Source organism: Gekko japonicus, unplaced genomic scaffold (genome assembly GCF_001447785.1).
Source record: "Gekko japonicus isolate JY-2015 unplaced genomic scaffold, Gekko_japonicus_V1.1 scaffold45, whole genome shotgun sequence".
Lineage (NCBI taxonomy): Eukaryota > Metazoa > Chordata > Lepidosauria > Squamata > Gekkonidae > Gekko > Gekko japonicus.
The window spans coordinates 2,492,253-2,503,989 of record NW_015177011.1 but is presented as its reverse complement, the minus strand read 5'-3'; the positions used below and the strand labels follow the sequence as shown (position 1 = coordinate 2,503,989).

Genomic DNA, 11,737 nt, shown 5'->3' with positions numbered 1-11,737 from the left:
TCAGCTGATGTGTCTAAATGAATATTTTATTACTGAGGGCAGAGAAGGAAGCAGATGTGTCAACATGCCTATTGAAGTCTGATAGGCATGCATGGTAACTGAAGTAGCACCAGCCAGAAATGCTCAGTTCCTTCCCCTGCCCCAGCACTTTGAAGAACCGTAGTTTCTTCTAACTACTCACAGCTACTGAGATGTCATTAAAGATGAGTCAGAATACTGAAGGCATCCGGAAAGCTCAGTGAAAGATGTAATAAGAGTTATTAAGTAATCTTCTATTCTTTACAGAGAATACACCAATCATCTGTGTAATCATTTCCAAGCAACAAACAGAAAAGGGGTAGAAGAAAAAATGGAAGTAAGCTGAATGAGGTGTTTTCTCATTCCCTTTCCCTGAACTGACAAAATATTTCCTTCGTGTTGTTTTTAATAGCCCCATAAATAAATATGTGATTTTCCTTAGAAAAAATATAGGAAAGATTTAGATCAAGGACCCAACTTTTAAATATAGGTCTTAGGCCTGAGTAAGGAGAGGGAAGAAACAAGAAGAAGATAACATTTTGAAAGTATTGAAAAGTAAGTGTGGTTTGATTTCATTTCATCAAGTCTCTGTTTTATAGTTTTGTTGGGATTTGGCAGCTATGGAGCTGAGAGAAAAAGAGGATATCTGACAGAGTGAAACTGTGGAGAAGAGCTGCTTAATGCTGGCTGAAAATAATCAGATTGTAACCAAAAAATCCCAGTTGCAGGAATAGGACCATGGTTCAGAAGTTCAGTGGAAGTTAAAAGTTCTAATGTCTACATTACGTTCTTCAGTATTATGTTAATACTTAAATAAAAGTTAACTTCTTGTTTTGTTTAACCCTATGAGCTAACAAACCCATGCAAACCCACACAAAAGTTAATATCTCGGTCTAGATATATATTATAGGATATGCATAAATGGTGGCAGCGTATCACTGGAATGGTGTTGACCCCCAACCCCAATAACTCTGTGTGAGAGAAGGATAGTTATTAAATGGTGCTGGGCTACCCTGCGTGCTGAGGTCTCTGTGAGTGTGAGAGCGAACCTGAAGTGTGAAATAGTCAAGGCTCTCTATATATTTTGAAAGTGACAAGAAGGGTGGCGAATGTGACGTCCTAACCTACTTGTAACCCAGAGCCTGAGAGAGTGAGAGGTTTTAGAGGGTGGTAGGCACTGTGTATGGAGCTGCGGTGGCTCAAGTGGTTAAGACGCTGAACTGTAGGCTGTGGAAGGTCAGTAGTTCAGCAGTTCAAGACCCGGGTTGCCGCATGATGGAGTGAGCTCCCATCTCTAGTTCCAGCTCCTGCCAACCTAGCAGTTCGAAAGCAAGAAATTGCAAGTAGATAAATAGGTACCACTTCGGTGGGAAGGTAACAGCGTTCTGTGCGCCTTGGTGTTTAGTCATGCCGGCCACATGACCACGGAAATGTCTTCGGACAGCGCTGGCTCTTCGGCTTTGAAATGGAGATGAGCACCGCAACCCTAGAGTCGGAGTCGACTGGCTTTCGAGCAAGGGAACCTTTACCTTTACCTTTTAGGCACTGTGTGTGAGTGAACAAGGGCTGTCACTATGGGCCAATGTTTTCAGTGTGACTAGGAGCTAAGGGACAGGCGATAGGAATAGGTGTTCTCCTGAAGCTCTTTGACTCCATGGAACATTCCCCACCCAACTGAACAGAAGATTGGCACAAAATATCAACCTTGGTTTTTGCTAACCATGGTTTGCATCTATACCTCATTGGATATTGTGCTATTGTTACACTATAGCAATCATTCTCAACTAGAATGGACTTGTCCATGTAAAGGAATCCAGCTATGAATGATCGATGTAGTGCAATGATAGCACAATATCCAGTGATGGGTAAATGCAGATTCTTAATCAGAGTTCATCCTTAACTATTGCTACAGCTGGAGCAGTGAGTGGGTGGAGGCTCCATGAGACAATGCTCTTGAGCAGCAGAAATAGTTGTAACTTTAAGGAAGAAATTACTGAAAATATTTGGCCACAGATAAAGTAATTTTGGGAATTCAGAGCAGCAGAGACTGAAAATTCAGAATGGCACGCTAACAAGGGGTAATAAAAATTTATTTATTTATTTATTTATTTATTGTATTTGTACTCCGCCCATCCCGTGAGCGGGCTCAGGGTGGGTCACATCATCTCAAATAATACAATAAGGTTTAAAACACAATAAAATATTACGTTGTAAGCATTTAAAATCAGTAGTTATAGCTGCTGGTGCAAATTCCGACCCATTAATACTGATTGTTATGGCTGGGTGCTTATGTAGATGCCCGCTGCCTCAACCAAAAGCCTGGCAGAACAGCTCCATCTTGCAGGCCCTTCTCTCGATGGGGAACATGTTCCACCAGGTGGGGGCCAGGGCAGAAAAGGCCCTGGCCCTGATCGAGGCTAAACGGACGTCTTTTGGGCCAGGGACCACCAGGAGATGTCGATTATTAGAGCATAAAGCTCTTTGAGGTGTATATAGGAAGAGGTGGTCCCTTAGATATGTTGGTCCCAGGCCGTATAAAGCTTTGAAGGCTATTACCAACACCTTGAAGCAAATCCGGTACACAACTGGTAACCAGTGCAGCTGGCAATGCACATGCCGAACGTGAGCCCGCACAGGTGACGTCAGCAGGCGTGCCACCACATTTTGTACCAGCTGTAATTTCTGGATCAGTTTTGGGGCAAGCCTGTGTAAAGCGAGTTGCAGTAATCAAGTCTGGAGGTGACCACTCTCTGAGATCCTTATTACCCTGATGAACCTGGGAAGGATTTGCATTTAACCAAGCCAGATAGAAGGCCCTTGCATATCAAGTGATAGCCAAATAATATACATATCATGGGAGAGTTTTTAGAGGGGAAATACCAAAATATTGAGAGGAGCAAACAAGATATGCTCTGAATCTGGTACTTTGATAGTCTGTAATACATTCCTTAACCATAGCATAAATCTCATGTTTCCCATGAGTTTTCATCAAATCTTCTGTTATACCAAGGGCCATCAACTATTCATCAAGGAGTTTTGTCACAGTTCAGGTGGGGTGTCACTTGACGCTGCCACCACTCTGGTTCCAGGTTCCCTTGAGAAGGCCCAGAGCACCCTCCCAAGACCTTTAGACCTCCCTTTTGGCCGAATAATAGGCATGAGGACCAGGCAGAGTGAACAATGAAAATACTTTATTGTATAGGAAGTCAAACAAACAAGGTACAGAAATATAACAGTAAGTGGGTGAAAAGAAAAGAAATCAAATGTCCTAACACGTCTAAATATATATTGTCCCTAGCTCACTATTCCAAGTGACACTAGACTACTCACCCTTCCCTCTTTTCCTATTGGTCAATTTTGGCTACAAAACCTCTCAGGGGCTTCTGGGAGTTGTAGGCCCAGCCTCACCTACTGCTAGCCAGGCTTCGTGGGCCTAGTAGGCCTCTGGTGGCACAGCCCAGATCATGACAAGTTTCATCCAAAAAGATCTAAAAAAGTCCAGTCCCAATATATGCAGATACCCCTTTTCACTAAAGACCAGCTTAAGCCTTAAATTAAGGACAGAAAGTCAAGCCCTAGCTTCCAATAATTTTTTGACAAATTCCACACTAGGGTTGCCAAGTTGATTTTTCCTACCGGCGGGGGAGCCTTGCTGAGCTCCGGGAGCTCTCAGTTGATGCGTGTGCGCAAAGTGTGCGTGCGCCGCCAGCACGTCACTGGAAGGGACGCACGACGTCAATCACGTTGAGGGCGTGGCCCCGATCTGGGCCTCCAAAGCGGGGGTTTACCCGCCCCCACTTGGCAGCCCTATTCCACACAATTGAAGAAGGTAGTTCCTCAGTTACAGAGCTTATCTAAATAGAAGAGGGGAATAACATTCCAATGGATCCAATCCAGTACACGGGGGGGGGGAGTAAAAAATTCCAGCTCTTTAAGACCTGTCCTTAGTAGTATTATAACAACTTTGTTAACAGAATAAACTGTTAATGACCAGAGAAGAAGAGCTGATAGCATGAGTGTCTGTGTAGGGCACGTTACTGTCTTATGATTCTGTTGCTCAGCCCATTCTGGATACCAATCCTAGGTATGTTGAGAAAACAGTGTCAGTCCATTGCCTTCACAGGGTTTATTGTAGAAGATAAAGTCTTGAAAATACATGATACATTTGCTGCTTTGAGAAGTCTTCACACACTGGAAAAAATAGTTGAGCTTCCATTTTAGGTTTTTGACTAAATCAGCTGAATATTTTCCTATGCAGGCAACAGTTTTTCTTCAATTTGATATTTAAAAACAAATCCCTTTTACAATAATGATGACAATGTTTTTCCTTGCTGTTCAAATACTGTATCTAAAGGTGAAGGCAATAAACATGTTTCTTTTGTGTTAATTGCTTTTATTCACTCCAAATTTTCCCCTTTGGTGTGCTTTTCCTGATAAGTCCAAGAACAAAAAGCTTTTTTTGGAAGCAATTATCCCAACAGGTGACAAAGGCTGAATGCTGAGAATATTATAATCCTATGTACCACTTTTAGAATGAATTGGGCTGGCTATTAAGGACTAAGGAAACTGTGTTGCCAGATGTGCCTTTGCTCTCCATGATGTGATCAGACACTAGAGTGAGGGATAAACATGCAGAGTGATGAAAACATAATTTTTTAAAGCTTTTTGTTACATGATCACTTAGAAGCTTATGTTGGACATGGTTACTTTAAAAAAACAGGTAGAAACATTAATATAATTTATGACCACTGAAGTTTTGATGAAATAATAACCCCACCCCAGAAAGTGGTTTGCAGTCATAATAGTTTTCATCTTGAGAAATGAAGCATTTATTTTCTATAATAAATCACACATTGTTCCATCTGGAAGATACAAAATCCATGATATAGTGTGAGTGTGAATGAAAAATACATATGGCAAAACAACGTGGGTATTTTTGCTTAAAGCAAAGGATTGAGAGTGTAAATTCCCATGGAACTCATCAGGGTTTGTAATGGCAATCAGATTCTTAGCAGAAATCTGCTCTTTGAAATGAGGAGATCGAGCTCTAAATTGGAATTCCTCCAGTAGATTTTGCATATATTAGTGATGGTGACTCTTGCATTTGAATAAACTCAGTTAAAATTGGATTACAGTGTTTTAGGATTAGAAACATCGCAGTATCCTTTCAAATGTGACGAAAATTCTTACCCAGCAATTACTTCTATGTAGGAAATTGTTTGCAGCATACATATACAGCATTTGATGTGTCAGTTGCACATATGAACAGACATGGATGTGTGATCATTATGTGTGACATTCTTTATGTAAGCTACATAATATGCTGAATGGTTTTCCATGTAGGTCTTCTGTTGTGCTTTAAGCATTCTCCAATTTATGTAACAGCAAAACGTTTTACATTTTAAATGCATACAATAGAAGTTGTTGGTCAGCATGAAACTTCAAGAAATCAAATGCAAAAGTCAAATCAGGGTTCTCTTATATCCCATATTTTTAGTGAATTTACTTTCTAGGGATTAGAGTGTTAGAAATGAAAGTATGTTTTTAAAATGCACTATTATTCCATCTTTTAATTATGTAAATGTTCAGTCATTTCTGCACCGAATTAAAAACAGTCTTAATTTATTCCTATTACAGATGACTAGTCAAGAATCTGGTGGTCTGAAGTCTAATCTAGGCATTTTCATCGGGGGCACTATTCGTATTTTGTTTTGGTGGTGGCTGGCTGAGCTGATGATCCATTTGATGTATATGCATGCAATTTACAGTAGTCCTTCACATCTGGAAGCAGTAAGCTATTGGACCTTAGGTAAGTGCCCATGCGTGCGTTTGTTATTATGTGTTAAATTCTTATTTATCGTTTTCTGTTCTGTAAAGTCTCAATGATTTACAGTGACTATCAAGCATCAGTTCCTTTAGGGTCCTCATAGCACCCCTATCATGTAGTACACAAATTACTAAACCTCCTAAAGAAACTCAGTCAACCTACCTGAGGAGGTCAGGAAGGCTCCCGCTCTCCTGGCTTTCTACAAACTGTGCAAAACAAGAGGGCTTTTCTGAGCAGACAATAGAGTTGCACTGTACTAAATGACTCACAAAGTTACTTGGATAAATCATTAGGGACTGTGGTGTATACTGCTGTGTTTAGCTTGCTGAAACTAGGATCCTACTGTGTAATTGTTGCCTCACTGAATATTACATGTAAATGCTAATGCTTTGCTTCAGTTCTGTTTTAAGATTTCTGATTGGTTCTACAACTCTTGTCCTGTTACATTGTTTATTGAACGTCCCAACGTGTTGATTGTATCGACTCACTATGTGTCATCCATCTTGAGTCCAAGTGAGAAAGGCAGACCATAAATAATGTAAATAAATAAAATAATAAACAAATGTAGGTAAACTCACATTAACACATAAAACTGCCATATACCGTATCAGACCATTTGACTATAAAGATCAGTGTTGCCTACTCTGACTAGCAGCAACTGTCTGGTGTCTCAGGCACAGGCCTTTTACTGGATTCTTTTAATTGGAGATGCTGAGGATTAAGCCTGGAAACTTCAGTGTACAAAGCAGATGCTCTACCACTGAGCCATTTCCCCTCTTCTCCAACTATGTGTTGAAAAGAGAAAGAGATCTGAATACGAGGCAGCTGCCTTTGGTCAGTGGAAAAGGAAGCATGGATAGGGAAATTTAGAGTGGATAGCTGTTAAGGTATGTGGGAAGATTTTAGGCCTGTGAAAGGGAAGCAATGGGGAGGACTTGGGGAGTGGGTTTAGATGTTTGGGATTTGGGAACTGTAGAGGGTGCAGGGAGGCAGTGATTGGAGGCAGGGAAGGTTCTGGAGAAGGGATTTTGACAGGATTGGTGGAGAAGGGTGGCTCCTGAGGATTGGATGCAGAGAATACTTTAGAATCTGGCCCCTGGTCCAACTGTTGGTAAAAAGGTGTGGGTGGTGACTTCTGGGCCTGTGGTGGATGGGGAATTTGGCCTTCCTCCATCTGAGTTTGTCAGCCTTGTTTTACTGAGAGACAACAAATGGACATACGCACCAGTCAAATAAAACAAGGCTGGTTATTATTGGTTATTTACGTATTTTAGAATTCCATTTGCACTTATCCCATGATTTCCCCCTATGTACTTTCTTGCTGTGTCTGCAGAAATAGCCAAAAGATTCCGTTTCTCTAACTTGCAAATAGCTTTCAGATACACTGAGCTGTATCAATATACTATTCCCCCAAAATCTAGCTGCTTTCCTTCGTGCTAATTAAGAACATGCATAGAGAAAGGTAACATCAGAAGTTCCCCTCAGACAAACCTATATGGTGATTCCTTTAAAGAACAATTTCAGGTGAAGTGCAAATTATTAGCACTTCATCATTTTCCTCCTAAGCGTATACTTGAGATTAGCTCTCTTGTTGATTTGCCTTGCCAGCAGCTTATAGTGTATACATTATGGTGGTGGTGATAAGCATATGGAGCTCCGAGTGTGATTATCTTTTGTTCAGTCCCTTCTTGTCTCAAGCTCCATATTTATATTGAAACAACATGGGATTGTGGATAGCTCAGGTGAATCCTACTCTCTTGTCTAATAGTTATCTTCGTTGTGGGCTGTATTCTTAGTGTTGGAAGGAAAACTCTCACAAATTGGATTGTATGTCAGTGGCATGGTTGCTAAAGAGAACACAAAGTGTCATGGATTCGTAATAACACTGGAAACCCTGTGGGTGAGGTAGATCCTTATGTGCTTGGGACAATTGTAATCATGCTAGAAAATCTGCCCAAGAGGAAAGCTTTTGTGACAACTGTGCAGACAGTGATGACAGAAACATATGTTTCTCTACTTCATCCTTTATCTCAGTTGAGAATACTGTGTCATAGAACTTTGCACATGTAAGATTTTTTTCTCTTTTCTGGGCTTTGTTAGTAATTAAGAACATTCAGAACTGATGAGAAAAAATATTCATTAAATAAAAAGTCTGGTCACTGGCACAATAACACAACATTAAGGTGGGTTATATTCAACCTAGTTAATTTAAACAAAAAGACTAACTTTGTTTTAATGTGTTTTAAATGTTATTGTATTTATTGAAATGCTGTGACCCGCCCTGAACCCGTTTATGGGATGGGCGGGATATAAATGAAAAAATAAATAAAAATAAATAAATTATCTGGAACTAAGTACTGTTCATAATTCTATGGCTCTGGCCACAGCAAATTTAAAAAATGCTATTGGGGCAGGGGCTGTATGAAATAGGACACTGACATATTTGTTTCATATTTGTTTCAGTGTGGTGTAGTGGTTAAAGTGTTGGTCTAGGATCAGGGAAACCCAGGTTTGAATCCCCACTTGTGCCATGGAAGCTTGCTGGGTGATCTTGGGGCAGTCACACACTCTCAGCCTAACCTACCTCATAGGGGTGTTGTGAGGATAAAACGGAGGAGAGGAAAATTATATAAGCCGCTTTGGGTCCCCCTCGGGCTTAAAGGTGGGATAGAAATAAAGTAAATAAATAAATAGCTCAAATACATTTTGAGCAAGTGGTTTGAAACCATTTCTTGCCATTTCTTGAGGCTGCGTGAGTTCTGGGAACAAATCAAGTTGAAGCCAAAGATCTAAGCTAGGTGATCAGAATATGAAAACCAAATCAAAGAGCTCTGGGGTTGGAACAGCTGTCTTTGTAGTGTACGTACTAGCCCTGTCTGGCCTGAATTCTTCTTTTCTTCCTCAAATTCCCAGTTATGTTTGATAAATACTATTCAAGACCCACAGGTTAGAGGGGGAGAGAGAGAGAGAGAGAGAGAGAGAGAGAGAGAGAGAGAGAGCTCTGATGTTGAGCTGCTGTTTGTAAGGGCAACACAAAGGCATGGCGGTGGTACAAACAGAGAACTTTAGAACACTGACTAATGGAGAATAGGAGCTCAGAAAAGATAAAAAGCTAAGGACATCAGGATGGAGGGGGGGTCTTGAAGAAGATCAGAATATTCAGGGAAGGTGGTACAGATAGGTAGCAGGAACACAAGGAACTGAAAGGGCAGAGGAGCAACAATGAGGGAACTTTCCTGTTGGACAGGCAAAATCCAACAGTAGCATTTAAGAATGTCTACTCTAATTCTGCTACAGTGTGATAACCTGACAAGGATTAGGTTTCATCACTGCCAGATCAGTTCTCTGAGCCTATAAATATGGGGTTCCATTTTCAAGTTTTCTCTGCAATAAAGGGAGTTCATGAAAAAATAACTAGGGAAAGGCTGAAGTTTCTGTATGTACATGTTACTTCAGTTTGTATTGAACAACAAAATGATGTACTAGCCTAGTGTGAGCTTATCTGTACTAGTTTTAGGAAGCAAGCCTTAAGCAGGTCTATGCAGAATGTTGTCCCATGTTATTCAGTGATTTTTACTTCTAGGGAAAAATGTTTTTAGAATTTATTTCTTTATACTCCATCTTTCTCCCTAATGGGGACCTGAGGCAGCTTACATCATTCCCCTCTCCTCCATTTTATCCTTGCAGCAACCCCTGTGAGGTAGGCGATGCTGAGAGAGTGTGAGTGGCCAAAGGTCACCCAGTGAGTTTCCATGGCACGAGCAGGGATTCAAACCCAGGTCTCCCAGAGACCAGTCCAACATTCTTAACCACTACAGCACCCTTAGATTTTTTAATACTCCTACTGCAGATTATTCACTCAGAGGACACAGTGGTGACAGCAATAATGTACTAGCTGGGTTTTGACATAACACAAAATCCTGCTTTGGTGCTATATGAATAAGCCTAGAAGAACTTTATTTATTTAAAACATTTATATGCTGCAATAAAACATAAATAGACATCTTCAGGCTTTCTCATGTGATCCCCCTGCCCTCATGCATTGTAAGCTAAGCTAATTAGTCATTTCTGCATTTGCAGAAAATCGCTGCTGTTACATCCAACCCAGGAAACTATGATTAGCACTTGCCTTGAAAACCAGCATTGCAAACTAGGAACAACCAGATGTTTGAAACCCTAGTTTGCAGGACTATACACCAGAGATTGCAGGATGGGCAGGATGGGAATAGTAAACACTAGTTGCTGTGAAAGTAGAAGTTACTAATTAGCTGGCTGTAGGGAGGAGGAACACGGGATTGTATGAGTGGGGATGAAAATCCTTCATGGCTTGTTCACATAATGACATACTGTGGTTTGGAATTATATCTCATCCAAGCCTGTCTGTGAGAGAATGCAATGGTAATTTACATGAACTTCTTTGAATGGTCCCTCATGTAAAACAAACTCCCCTTCTTCTTCTCTTCTCTGTGTTAGCAGAAAGCTATCCTGTCAGGAAGAATAGTTTTAGGCTAGTCTGCCTTCAGTTTCTATATGCATGAAATATTTTTAAGTAGGGGAACATTTAAGGTTGCCAAGTCTATTTTGCTTACCGGTAGGGGAGCCTCGCTGGGCTCCGGGAGCCGTCCGAAGATGCGTGCGGTAGTGACGCGCGACGTCGACCATGTTGTCGGAGGGAAAACCATAGAGTTTTCCCTCCGACGATCAGTGCCACGCCCGCAACGTGATTGACGTGGTTGCGTCACCTCTGGTGATGCAGCCACGCTGCACTGTGGGGGGCGGAGTTCCCCCCGGGGCCTGATTCCACGGTGGCGGAAATCAGGCCTCTGAAGCGGGGGGGTTATCCGCCACCTGCCCCCACTTGGCAGCCCTAGGAACATTTAATCTAGAGTTGCTAGGCCTGGTCTGGCCTGGCTACCATCAGGAGACTGGGGGTGGGGGGGGAGAGAAGGGGGACAGTCAGCAGTGATGGTGTGATGTCACTGCTGGAAAAACTTCCAGCCCTCTGTAGGAATGTCCGAAAACAATGTAGTTTTACCAGAGTTTCTGGTTATGACGGTCCCGTCCACTTCCCTCCCCCAGAGGCAAGATTTTTTCCCTCCATTTTTCCTTTCCCTTTACTGACTGAGCTGTCTTAGTAATGTGTTTTCTTCTTTGCTGAAAAACTCTGGCTGTCCCACTCTGTCACAGTACAATATTTTGGCTGTTGTCTCAGCCCAGGAACCTGAGGGAAGGATTAGGAGCCCACTTTAACTTAAGCAACTTAAATGGTGTTTTGAAAGTCTAAAATAACAAAATATTTTATTTAACAAAGAAGGGAAAGGTCAGGTGAAATCAGGTGTTGAAATTTCTCAGGTAAAACCAGTACATGCACAGACTTTAGATCTTATATTTCAGGCTAATGAGAGTTTCCTAAGGTTTTCACAATGAGTTAAATCTTTATGTTGAGAGGCTTTTGTTCCAGTGTTTTCCTAAAATACTCCAGAACAGTTTCATTGAGTATTCTCTGACTCTTTTGGAAGGCTGGTTTTTTTTTTCTCTTTCCAGTACCCAAATCCCTTCTCTTGAAACACCAGTACTTGTTTTGAGTTTTTAACTAACTCTTAAGGTCTTTTTTTTTTCTTTCTAAAGAGACACCAATGTTGGATCAGGCCAAAGGCCCATCCAGTCCAACACTCTGTATCACACAGTGGCCAGAAATACCAGTGCCATCAGGAGGTCCACCAGTGGGGCCAGGACGTTAGAAGACCCCCCCAAGCACCAAGAAGACAGAGCATCACTTGCCCCAGAGTCCCTATCTATACCTTGTGGCTAATAGCCACTGATGGACCTCTGCTCCATATGCTTATCTAATTCCCTTTTGAAGCCGTCCATGCTTGTAGCCGCCACTACCTC

At 41.5% G+C, this 11,737-nt stretch overlaps 1 protein-coding gene across 1 annotated transcript in view; it reads left to right on the top strand.

Annotated features, from left to right (window-relative positions):
* Positions 1-5,655: 5,655 nt before the first annotated feature.
* The window catches only part of LOC107124203 (protein-cysteine N-palmitoyltransferase HHAT-like), a gene marked incomplete at its 5' end in the record, with an annotated part of 219,545 nt that continues 213,463 nt past the window's right edge, over positions 5,656-11,737 (top strand). The window contains one exon of the mRNA XM_015427598.1: positions 5,656-5,827. Coding sequence (XP_015283084.1) covers positions 5,656-5,827 — 172 coding nt within the window. The remainder of the gene's footprint in view (positions 5,828-11,737) is intronic.